Here is a 12928-nt window from a genome sequence, read left to right as displayed (position 1 = left end):
CTAGAAAGAGAAGTTAGCAGCGGTTACAAGGACGACGGATAGGATGACAACAACAATGGTGTCAATTTACAAGAGGCACTCTGCAATGATCCATATTGCACCTGCCCTAACCATAAGAACAAGGGGCCTCCCCCATCACCCCCACCACCACCAACAACAACGGAAGGCTACTATGGAGAAGGTGCAACATAATTTGTTATATGGCCACACTACTAGGATGACTTTATCTTATTCACATGTCATATCTGTGTGTTTGTTGTTTGGTTTTATTACCTAAGGCACGTTAGGTTTAGTCGAAGGAAACTCTATACCCAGGTTCGGTACATGTTCTCACATGCCATTTTTTATGTGTTTCGTGTGTTGAATTATATAATACCGTACGTCATTAGGTTTTATTTGCAGCACGTGTTCACATTTCAATACATCCGTAACATTAAGCAGAATATTGAGACTATAAATAATGAAAACAACCACATAATGAAAAGTTCAATACTATGCCATATTAAACAACATAATAATACTAGAAGTACGTGCCGACAATAGACATAGGGGCAATGCACTTCTAAATCCTCAGTCTGAAACATACTGAGTAAGCAACTCATCATCCGAATACCAGTCCTCTACTACAACCCTGTTGCTATGGCTAGGCTCACCTACATTGCTCTGACCTGCCTATCGCCTGTAGTAAGCGGCCTTCGCTTCATCTATGGCCGCTGTAGCCTGAGTGAAGAACGTGTCGTCATCCTCCTCTACCTGTAAGCCCGCCTCTACTAGACCGATGAGCTCGCTCAGTCTGCTAGTGTCTTCCTCAGCCTTCTTCGCCTACAACCCAACCTCTACTAGAACGATGAGCTCGCTCAGTCTGCCAGTATCATCCTCAGCCTCCTACGCCTGCAAGCTCACCTCTGCTAGAGCAATGAGCTCACTTAGTCTACCAGTGTCGTCCTCATCCTCGTCCTCCTCATCAGACAACACAATCGATGATTGAACGGTGCGACCAACTCGCGATCTATGCATATCTAACTTCTTCTCCTCATACCTTGCACGAGCCAGCTCTGTGGTATGTTCGTCACTGCAACCAATCCCTTCATGTATGAAATGCATTCAGTTAGCAACGCGATTATGTTACATTTAAAATCAGGCAATGAAAAAAATGCTTTCAAGCACTCACTGGCACATAATGCAACAACATGCTCGTTCAAGACCTGCATCTGTACTCTTGTCACCTCCCTTACCTCATTCCTTGCCCTCTTCTCCTCTAACGTCTCCATCACTTCATTCCCCATTTGTTAAGCCCAACATCGATCGGGTTATAAATATCGCATTGTCTAGCAAACTCACACATCTTTTTTTTATGATGTTTAACGAATAGGTTGACGTAGTCAGGTCCATATCTCCTCTTTCGTGCAATTACTTGCATCTTCTTCAGTTCATCCAAGAACTTAGCTTGACCATTATAACATTCCCACCTGCATTTTCTAGTTCGTTCAAACAAAAAATTATATCATATATGTCTTAGTAAAAGAAACAAAATACGATTTTATGTTTACCACAAAAATAACCAACCTTATCATACTCAACCATATGGCCGCAATAATAGCCTATTCCAAGCTCCGAAGGGACTAGGCCATAGTTAGATTTAACACCACATTCGCACATGACAGGAGGTGCTTTATAAATTAACCTTTCTTTCTTCTTTTTCTTAACCTTTCGCGGTTCTTCCGGCCATTGGTTCTTAGGACCATACAACCACTTCTTGAAACGACACTTCGCCATTGAAAACACTTAAATAAGTAGACATTAGTACATGAACACATATAGCTCAGCATTTCAACACATACACTTTGTACTTACTTCATGCTTGTTTGGACACACAAACTCTAACGTATTCTCAGGGTTTATCATAGCTCGATTTCCACAATCACACAGAGGAGGTTCCTCGAGTCGTCTAACTACGGCTAGGTGCTTTTCCTTAGCCGTCATTGGCGGAGGGTTAGGGGGGTGGAACCCACCGCTTGAAGTGCTTACGTGAATATCTTCCTCTAAACCAATCGTCGAAAAGGAGGTACCTAGGATCAAACTTGTCTGCACCGTCGATCTACTGAAAGGAAAAGCACCTCTTATGGTCCTACACAACGAGATTCCAACAAAATATTAGTAGCATACTTACACAAATAAAGAAAAAAATAGTGAAAATAATTTCTTATATTAAAACGACTGTATGTGTAGAAGCAACGCGCCGCTGTGTCCAGATGTTTTGATTGAAAAATATGGGCCGAAAAACCACAGTCACAGTTAGGGACAGGGAGGTCAGGAGGGACGGGGACATCTTTGCTAGACGCGTCGAGGTATAATTCTCGAGGACGACCCTGTTTTCGTCAAAACTTCTCTCGAAACATTTCTTGCATCTAACAAAACGGATGTAATTTAACAAACATAAATCAAAACATCAAAAATAAATGTCAATGAGAACCATAACTACAATACAACCAATTTCGTTCTAAGAACCAAAAGCAGTTAACATTAAACCCTAAACCTAGGGTTTTCCATTTGATGCACAACAATGAACTCATAACATAACTACATGCGTCTAAGTTTGCTAGCTTTTTCATGTCTTGGCATCATCCTATGATTGTATAATACATATATTGAGGGATAGAATGAAACCCTAAGTGATGACGATTATTACGTTAAAAAATCTGACTAATATATACCGAATTGATGCGAAAAAAATTAGAAGGGGAGCGAGGATACCTTGCTCTCGAAGATCTACGAATCAAATTAAAGTTTCTAAGGTCCAATATGCCGATTTGTGAGGTAGGATGAAGTGGGGAGAGAAATAACCCAAGAGGAAGGAGAAAGAACGCTCGGGCACGAAGCTTGGACCGAGTTAAATGGCAGGGAGCTCGGCGCCAGAGTGGCTGACGCCGAGCTCCCTGTCATGTCACCTTCCACGTTCGCTTCGAGGCCAGGAGCTCGACGTCAACATCAATAGTGCCGAGGTAAGAGTCCATATTCTAAAATCTTTTTCTTCAAAAATCTATTTATGAAAATTTTAAAAAAAAACTAAAATATAAAAAATGAGATCCGTTTGGCAGAGCTCCGCCTAGCTCCGACTCTCTCCTTATAGTAGTCCTGTGCAAGCACTGCGGCGGAACCACACCAAGGCAGCTCCGACGGCTCCTCTTCATTTGCAGGTGTTCCCAGGCGGGCCGCAGCCGATTTCCCAAGAGCAACAGGGCATTACAGTGATGCACAGGACGGTACAGTGCCATGGCAGACGCAGCTGGAGCCGTCACGAGCTGCACCAAACGACCCCTTGCTGCTTTTTGGGTTCACTGCACGACAAGCTTGACACAGTCTCTTTGGAGCTGGGCAACGGAAAAAGAGGAATTGAACAAATAAAGTAATTTGATTTTATAGGAAGGAAAGGTGTAAGTTCCTTTATAGAAGAATTGAGAAATCTTGTAATAAACTAAAAAATGAAATATAAAAACACACACTAACTAATAAATAGTGAAAATGATAAAAAAGTTATCTCCATGTAGTTTGATTACTGTATATAAACCATAAAAAAATCGACGCAGAGGACACACAAGGGATTGCTCTGCTTGTATTTGTGTGCTCACTGGCTCAGTGCAGAGGCAACGGCCGCTCACTTTAAATTTGTATCGAATTACTTATGTACGCTCCAAATGCGGTTGTTTGGATGATTAAGAATTCAAAATTTTAATTAAACCCCCCAATATCAAATGATTTTTACTATACTTGCAACCCCTCATCTTCAACGCCAAGCCCTCCCCTCTATATTGCTTGGCATTCAACAACGCCAACGTGCCGCCGTCCCTAACACGTCGCCCCAACGTGCCTCCACCGCTAACGCTCCTCCTCCAGCGTCGCGCCACCCTGACGAAACCCTGCTACCGACCCTCCTCCACCGTTGACACTCCTCCGCCACCCAAACGTCGCCTCCAATGCTCCTCCACCATCGACGCAACACACATTCTTCCCCATGGCCAATGCCGGATGGCCTAGTGCCTCTCTCTCTCCCCCCCCCCATGGTGGTGGCTTGGTCTTTCTCCTCCCCTTGGTTGGTGACTAATGCGCTCTTTCCCTTGACCCGGCTCCCCCTCTTTTCCTCGTGTCCGGCGTTCTCTCCCAGATTCTAGCATCCAATTCAATGTACATCGAAACAACTGAATGTGTATTGTATCCAATTTCATTACCTGGTCTGGTTTGGTATTGAATCTAATTCAACTCTAGCACCTCCAATATCCATGTCAAACGGACAATTTTAGCCTTTTAGATAGCTGGCTTGATCGTGTGCGTGGCTTGATCGTGTGCGTCCATTTATATATGACTGGTACTAATACTACTCTAGCCAAAAGATGCAAGTCGTGTAATATGTCTTATAAAAATATATGTAGATACTTTGTCGACGACGATACTAACATGTGGTAAAATAATGTTTGGAATAAAAAAAGAAGACTACTATTTATTACCATTTAATCATTAGTTCATCACTTTCAAATCCTAGATACTAGTGGTCCTGTTCGCTTCGCTGAAAAAATAAATCGAAACACGGTTTCGGCTGATTTGTTGTGAGAGAAAAATACTATTCCATCTAAAAAAATAAACTGAAAAGTACGGATTATAACCACCACTGCATTGGCCATTGCTTAGCTCAACCAAAGTAAAAGTTTGGTCGATCGTTGTGGGGTTCAAACGACTACTTTTCTCTGAAATTCCTTTCAGTAAAAAAGGCTATTAAAATTCCCTACTCAACAGTAGTGGTCTTCCGTCCCCCTTTTCTCTTTCATCTTTTTGTTTCTGTCTTTTCAGTTCCCTGTAGCAGCTACTGTCGCTTGTAGTTGTAAAGTTGAGAATACTGTCGGCATGTTGGGCAGGTTCCTCTTCGGCTTCGGCTTCGGCTCCGGCTTCTATATAAAAGCTCTACTAAACATCTTTTTAGAGAAGTCATTTTTTTTAAAAAAAATAAGAGAATTGTGGCTATTCTAAAACGGCTCTGGTTCCTCCGGAGAGGATGAGCCCTACCAGAAAAGCCATGTCAAACACCCCTGCTACTACAGTACATGCAAATTGGATTGTACTAATAAATAGGTTAGATAGAGGACCGCACTCCTCGTGATCTTAACAGCCTGCGTACAGCAAGCGTTTCGCTGCAATACAGTACTGCGTAGCTCATTGGGCCAGTGCTTTGGCGTCTTGTTTTCTTTGACACTCTGATCCTGTCGATTAGAGAATTCCTCATCAAGGAGAAAAAGAAAAGAAAACTTGAAGCCGATTGGCGGGAGCAGGGAGTTGCTGACCGAACCACGGAACCGATGTGCGGAGCACCACGGAGCAGCATGTGCTTCTCCTGTCCTGGAGGTGCCATTGCCCATTCGACGCAAAAAGCAAATACACTGCCATTGCCTACTGCAGCAAAGGTATGATGAGCTGGAGTCCGTGACCGTAGCCGAAGCCGTGCCACCCACCACTCAAGGTGAAATTGCGCACAACGGTAATTGGAGCGATGCATGTGTTCATTTACTGCTTGCTTTTACGGTCATCACTGCACGACAAGTTTGGCACGGCCCTCTTTGGAGCTGAGCGACAAAAAAAAAAAAGTGAACAAATATAGTAATTTGGTAGGAACGAAGGTGTAAATTCCTATATTATCTCCTATAATTAAAAAAAATAAAATGTAAATATTTTTTAGTATAATATTTATTTTGATTGGTCCGTCTACCCATGCATGCGATCACCGCGAGTCCACGCCGCACAAAAGGAAACCGCTCCTGTGATTCCTCCGCCCGCCTCCCCATCGTCGCCCACCCGCAGCTGGCCGCGCCGCCGCCGCACCCGCCCGTAGCTCGCCGCGACACAGCCCGCGCCCGCACGGAGCTGGCCGTGACGCCGGCCGCGCCCACCCTCCTTGCGAGTCCAAAGCTCCCCACGACGGCACGGCCCCATGGCCGGATCCAGATCAGAGGTACTCCCCACTTTCCTCGCTTCTTCTTCGCGTCACAAGCGACCCCGGACCCCTCGCCGGATTGGATCTCGCGCTTCGTCGGTGCCGGTGCCAGAGCCGGAGATGATGTCGCCATCGTAGGATGCGGCCGCGGCGCTGGAGCTGCAGGAGTCCGAGTGGGAGGAGCTGCGGCGTGAAGCTCTCCTCCTACGCGCGCCTCGCCCGCGACGAGCTGGACGCCCTAGGTGTCGGGTTCCACCACCTGGTCACTCGCACCGGCGTCGTCGCCATGCTTGGCACCGGCCGCCCGCCCATTGTCGCGCTCCGGGCCGACATGGACGTGCTGCCCATCCAGGTACGTGCCTGCGTGGTGCGTGTGCTGGCATGTACGTGTTGTTCGTGCTACTCATCATTGAACTAATCTTTTCGATTTCTCTCTTCGCTAGATTCAAATCCGTTTCCAAAATTTGAGGCATGCTAACAAAAGATTATTACTACATAGTACCCGAAATTATTCCAAACGTGGCAAATTATTAATTTCCTAACGATTCATCTGCGGAGGTGCTTGTTTAATTTTGCCGATTTGTTTTCTTGTCCGTGATAGCATTTTTACTTCAAACATGGTGGCCGTATCTTTTAGGCCCCGTTTGGCATGGCTTGCACCGGCTCCAGCTTATCTGACAACAACACTGTATCAACACTGTAGCAGTGTGTCAGTGAAGGGGAGAGAGGAAGAGAGAGAAAACCGGCTTCGTGCTACATTGTTGCTACAGTGTTAGTGTCAGATAAGCCAGAACCGGTACCAGCCGTACCAAACGGGCCTTAATCTGTGTGCTTATAAGCAAGAATGGAAAACCACCGCCCATTGCAGTAGTTGTTTGCATTGTTTCTTGTGTAGGATGAGCAGGGAGATTAGGTTTAGTGTATCTATCCCTGGGAACTGCCATGGAGTTGAGTTTTTGACAAATTTATTAATCTGCGAGATATGGAATTGCATGTCCTTTTAATTCTTCCCATTCTGTTCATTTCCAGGAGCCCAATTGAGCCTACAGTGCACTTGTATTGTCTTTTCGGCACCTCTGTGACATGAGCATGGCCTACTGCACCTGTATTATCTTTTCGGCACAAAAAAAAAAAGAAAAACATGACAGCATTATGGTGAACGTGAGATGTGATCTCTATTTGCTGTTTTGGAGGCCAAGATATCATACCATGCACTTGCATTTTCTATGTCTTATTCTGTGGTCAGTATCGTGGTTATTGTAATTTTGATCAGGGATCTATTTCTCATCTTATTTCAGCGAGCAGTACTCTGGTGAGTTATCAAAGCCATCGGCATACTGTGCTCATGCTCTTCATGCAAAGGCCGAAAAGTGAGTTTTCTCCTCTTCTCCAAAATCACCACCTATTTATCCGAGCTTTGAGGATTGAACCAATGGAACATGAGTTGTAGGTTGTTTCATCTTAATACTTTGAGGTACATGCTGGGAGTACCAAAAAGCACCCATCCGACTACTTTTTGCTGGAAAATGGAAATAGTCTGCATGATGTATTGAGGGCATGGACAAATGCTACATTAGACATGTTGCCGTCTGCAATATGGAAGGCACAAAATGCTACATTAGACATGTTGCGGTCTGTAATACGGAAGGCAAAAAGGCCCAGCACCTCAGAAGAGAACATTCAGATGCAAAGCCTGCAAAAGTTTGTTATTCCTCCCCTCATCCATACCTTGCTCAGCTTCCTTAATTGCTTTATCTTGCACACTCCGCAGTGGGAAATTTGCTTTGTTTTGTGATTCGTGTCTTGAGTCCATGGGGGCTAAGAATAATAGCAGGTAACCTTTGTAACGGATATGTCTATTCCATTTTTATCAAATTGAAATATTTTTGGTTGTTTGATTTGTATTACCAGATATCGTCGTAGTGTTAGCATGGGCGATATACTATACATTTTCCAGTTTTCCTGACCATGTGGCCGCATAGAGTGTTCTGTTTTATAAATTTATTGTTTGGTATGTTCTTGCAGAAACTAACTTTATTTGTACAGTTCCATAAATCCATTATGATAGTAGAACAATTTTGTAGCACCATTTTTCATGTCTATCATCACTGCACTTTTCAACTGAGCACCTAGACTTGACACAACTTTGATGACAAGTATTTGTAGGATGAAATCCTTATATACATATATATGCTATCTATAGAGCTTGAGACTTGGAGAGCTTGAATTGAATCCAGAGTTCAATTTGATGCAGTTGTCAGTGGAGGATTTTGAGAATAAAATTCAAGTAAACTCTGCTGCTCCTGACTGCTACCATTGGCATTTCCCCCTTCTGCTTCCCAGTTGTGATGCCTTCTGATTTCTCTCTTTTTTCTATTGGATTGAAGATGGATGCAATAAAGCAAACATATGAAAGGTCGGTCAAAGCTGCTCAAGATTATAGGATCGTGAAAGAGAGCCCAGAGTTTGTTTTCTTGTGCTTTGAAAAAAATTGATGCTTTCACCTGGTTTCAGTCGAGAAGCTGATCCCTCTATCTCTCCATGCAGGTCTTTGGTCCGAACATTTGTGCTTTCCTTAATACGCGTGCCTCTGCCGGCCCACCCTGTTTGACGGCGACACGATGGTATTTTGTTTTTAGAAATTTCCAACAACCAGAATGCTTTAGATGATAATTTGGAAAAATAAGAAGTTGGATCAGTTAAACCTGTTTGTCTTTTGATGTTTGATGCCTTCAATAATGTTTGTTCTGGGAGTATCTTTTTGTCTGTGATGGTCTAACTAAAACCAGTTATTTGAGTAGGAATTTTGGATCGAGAAGAACAATGGAGATTTACATATTCTCTACCTGGGTTGACCGGATAATGCATTCCATATTTAGCTATCAGTTTTCCTTATAACATATTTTGTACATAGGCCAGAGGCTCATCTTTAGCGGATAACACTGGTAACTGTCTAATATAAAGCCGACAGTTTCATTTGGCACTAATGCTTCATATCAGTATATGAGGATAAAAGGAGATTTTGGATGGAAGTGTCTGTGGACTATTGTCCTTACAGTACTAGGGTAACAGGTTCAATTGTTTGTTGTTATATCTTGTATGAGTATTTTTTTGGAATTATTGCTCAAGATATGGAGTGTCAGTTTTCTGCTTGTTCTATACACCCTTGCAGTTATTAACTTGCACTGGTAGGATTGTGCCTCTTCCCCTGTAACTCAGAACAAGATGAGAAAGTGCTGACATCATTTCTTCTTCTTGCTCGACACATTCAGGTACTGGAGGTTGTGCAACAGGTCATTGGAGTTTAGGAACACCTTGTTTTGTTGTGGCTGAAATCGTGTGAGAGATCTCCTTACACCTTCAATCTGCTTCAGGGCAAGGAAGCCAGGGTTGTTTGCTATGGGCTTCACCAATCAGCTCAGCACTCTTAGGCTCTCCCTGTTCATAACAATCTTTCTAGGACACTAGATGATTCCCCATGGTCTTGCAATCACACAATTAGCAATGTACTCAGTTCTAAGTCCCCCAGGTTAATTATGATTTAGCATTTTTGCAGCGCTTTGGTTGCTGCTGCGTGTTGCTCCTTATATTCTAAGCCTCCTAGCAAGGAAATTAAAGCCAGAACATCTTGGGCGGGGAACACATGATATGTTTTTTCCTTGGAAAGTGTTTTGAGATACTGTACGCTTTCATAATCAAAGATGGATGCATATCTGAGTTAAAAGATGTATGTATATCTGGCGGCTAAAAGCTGGACTTTTGGCCAAACCAACAAGGAATCTGTACTGGAATCCTTGTTAGTACCTGTTTACAGATGTTTGAATTGCTTTGATTCTATTTTGGTTTGGCTGTGGGATTTATTTTATTAGAGCTTTATCTCTCGACCATATATGAGATGGATACTTCTTTTTATCCCCTTCAAATGCACAGTTCCACTAAAAGAATGCATTGGTACTCTATTTCTTCAGTAATAGTCGGCTAATGTTTGATTTTCAGTAAAAATTGACATAATCTGCTCATGTTTGATTCCTTGCCGGTTGTTTTTATTTTTAATTCCTTAATCACCCGTGCCCCTTCATCTCTCGTGTCTTCGTCTGGTTGTTTTCATAAGCATATCTGAAATGCCGCTGTGGCGTTAACACGAGCACTATATGCTTTGTTACCGATGCATATATTTTCTTTTGAATGTTTGATTTGTACTATCGAAGGTCGTCATTGCATTAGCACTGATATTTAATTTCACAGTATTGTTATTTTATCGTACGATCCATGTGTTTTTAGTATAAAAGTTTAGTTGTTCCATAGCAACGCACGGGCACACTACCTAGTTATAGAAGAATTGAGAAGCCTTGTACTATATATAATAAACACACACTAACTAAATAGTGAAAATGGTAAAAAAAGAGAGGTTACCTTCTCTGCATAAACCATCCAAATTTAGACGCAACTCACTTGACCTCCATAGACGTATAGGCTCTCATTACAGCCAAAGCATAATATGGAAGAGCTTTGAAGTAGATTCCCATGTGAAAAAATGACCAAAAAAAATCCTAGCAAGAGAAAGGGACCAAAGGAATGGTTAGCTGCCCTCCTCGATTGAACTTATCAGCCACCATGATACAATATTTTTTTCTCGCAACAAATCAACGAACAGTACTTTTCAGCCTGGCTTTTCAGCGAAGCGAACATTCCACCAAATGTTTATTGGACTATGTTTTTATAATGCATTTATTTATTGACGTCAGCATTCGACGTGGCCATCGTTGTGTCTATGGTGTTCGTGAGGGCGAATGGTGACGTGATGATGGGCAAGCCCGAGTTCAAGTGCAAGGAACTCGACGAGGATGCAGTTGCAAGAGACCAAGCTTGGGCAAGAATTGCTCAATTGCATTTATACGCTATTTGGGCGTACACATTCAACCTTAAAATTTGGAATCGGTTTTGGGTAGCTCCAAATGCGGCTGCTTGGATGGTTAAAAAATCGGGATTAGAATTGGACCATAATACCTACAGTATTCACTATACTTGCAACACCTTATCTTCGATACCGAACCATCCCCTCCATATTGCTTGGCATTTAATAGCCTCCCGATACTCCTTCGCCCTCGACGCGTCACCCTGACGTGACTCCACCACTGCCCCTCCTCTGCCCTTGAAGCGTCGCCCACATCGCTCCTCCGCCACCGATGGAAACGTGCCTTCTTTCCCACAACCACTGGCATGGTGCTCCTCTCTCTCCTTCCTCATGGTCAGTGGCTTGGTGCCCCTCTCTCCTCTCCTTGCTTGGCACCTCATGCTCTCCTCCCTTTGGCTCGGCTCCCCTTTTTTCCCATGTCTGGCGCCTCCTAGATTTGAACATCGAATTCAATGTACATTCAAATAATATAATTTGTATTGCGCCCAATTTCAATACCAAGGTTGATTTATATATTGTACCTAATTCAACTTCAATACCCCTAATATCTACATCCAAAGGGAGAGTTTAGATAGCGGGCTTGGTCATGTGTCCATGTATATGTGACTAAAACTACTGTGGCCAAAAGATGCAAGCTGTGTAATATGGCTTATACAAATAAAAGCAGTATATATTTGTCGGGTTCATAAACTCGGGGTCCATCATGGACCGGCTTCCCAGCAAAGGCTCGGCCCAACAGACAACATTACGAATGATGCGTAACTCCTGGGCCGGCCCAAATACCTAAACGACAGGCCAGAAGGGCGATCCAATCTTCGACCGGAAGGCCTCGCTAAGGAGAAATAGCGCTCGCTTTTGACTTCGGCCCGCCTCTCTGACCGGAAGGCCTAGCCAAAGAGGAACATCGCTCGCTTCCCACTCTGGCCCACGTCTCCTAGCCAAACACTGCTTTCGACTCTGACCCGCATCTCCGACCGGGGATGCACCGAACCCCTGCTTATAGCTCTTCTCCAACTAGCGTAGTCGGAGCCAACTAGGACCGACTGACTGGGGACGCCTGCTCGGTAAGGACCAGGTAACGGGTGGAGTAGGTAAAACAAGGCACTCAAGTCAACCGCAATACCAAGGATCGTACCCTGTACACCTATAGGACAGTACCGACAGGACATGATAGAAGAGTGCCCTATAACCTTCCAGGCATGTTAGAACCCAAGCAGTGTTGTGGGCGTCGACATTTGCCCTATAGTGTTGTGGGCGCCTGCAAACTCCTATACCAGACGAACATGGTAAAACCCCTTACATGCCTCTGGGCATCAACAGTGTGGCAGGCACCGACATCTGCCATACCAGAAGAAGATGACGCAACCTCCCACATGCATCTGACATCAACAGTGTTATGGGTGCCTACAATCATCTTGTACCCGATGGCATGGGCAACAAGACTTAGCATACGTACACTCTCTCTCTCTCTCTCTCACTTGTAAGGCCATCCCCTTTATCTATAAAAGGGGATGTGCTCTCTCCCAAAGGGGGAGAATCAGTCCATAACAACTCAAACAACACACATGATCTGAACGACCAAGGATCCAAACGAACAACAAACGTTCGAACACTTAGCACATAGTGGAGCTCCCGTCACTCTCGGCCCTTTAGACCAGAGTCCGACCGGCCCTCTTGTACCCCCCATCTTTCTCCCTTCTGTTTGTAACCCCACAACAAACTTTGAGGACCTGGGTTCAGGAATAAAGCCACCGACCGACTCAAACTGGACGTAGGGACACGTTGCCAGAACCAGTATAAACCCTATGTCATTGAGTGCTAGGCCACATCCAATCACAACATATGGCAAAACTACAAATATTTACGTGTTGGTCACTTTCTGCACCGACGGTTGGCGCTGTCCATAGGGAAGATGATGTACGTTCACACTTTTGTACATCGGATGGCCCACTTTTCCGCCATCCTCGCCATGGCGGGTTCAAGCGATACGACTCGCTTTGGCTCACTAGAGTTTTCCAGCACTCCCACCTGTTGGG

The 12928-nt window shown here is 44.1% G+C and overlaps 1 protein-coding gene across 13 annotated transcripts; it reads left to right on the top strand.

The window, feature by feature from the left end:
• The first annotated feature begins 5765 nt into the window (after positions 1-5765).
• LOC136461866 (IAA-amino acid hydrolase ILR1-like 6) lies at positions 5766-10093 on the top strand. Of its 13 annotated transcripts, none has more exons than XM_066461207.1 (7): positions 5766-6360; positions 7276-7347; positions 7452-7678; positions 8181-8264; positions 8365-8441; positions 8525-8601; positions 9250-10093. In XM_066461207.1, exons 1-3 carry the CDS (start codon positions 6117-6119, stop codon positions 7511-7513), a joined length of 378 nt encoding a protein of 125 aa, XP_066317304.1. In that variant the 5' UTR covers positions 5766-6116; the 3' UTR covers positions 7514-7678; positions 8181-8264; positions 8365-8441; positions 8525-8601; positions 9250-10093. The 13 variants fall into 13 exon arrangements, 12 of the variants coding, with proteins under 12 accessions (XP_066317304.1, XP_066317302.1, XP_066317301.1 ...); XM_066461205.1 differs by having other exon boundaries at positions 8144-8264; XM_066461204.1 differs by having other exon boundaries at positions 7452-7811.
• The last annotated feature ends 2835 nt before the right edge of the window (positions 10094-12928 follow it).

This window comes from Miscanthus floridulus, chromosome 6 (assembly GCF_019320115.1).
Source record: "Miscanthus floridulus cultivar M001 chromosome 6, ASM1932011v1, whole genome shotgun sequence".
In the NCBI taxonomy this organism is placed as follows: domain Eukaryota; kingdom Viridiplantae; phylum Streptophyta; class Magnoliopsida; order Poales; family Poaceae; genus Miscanthus; species Miscanthus floridulus.
The sequence above is the reverse complement of the archived record's forward strand: the minus strand, read 5'-3'. Positions and strand labels throughout refer to the sequence as shown.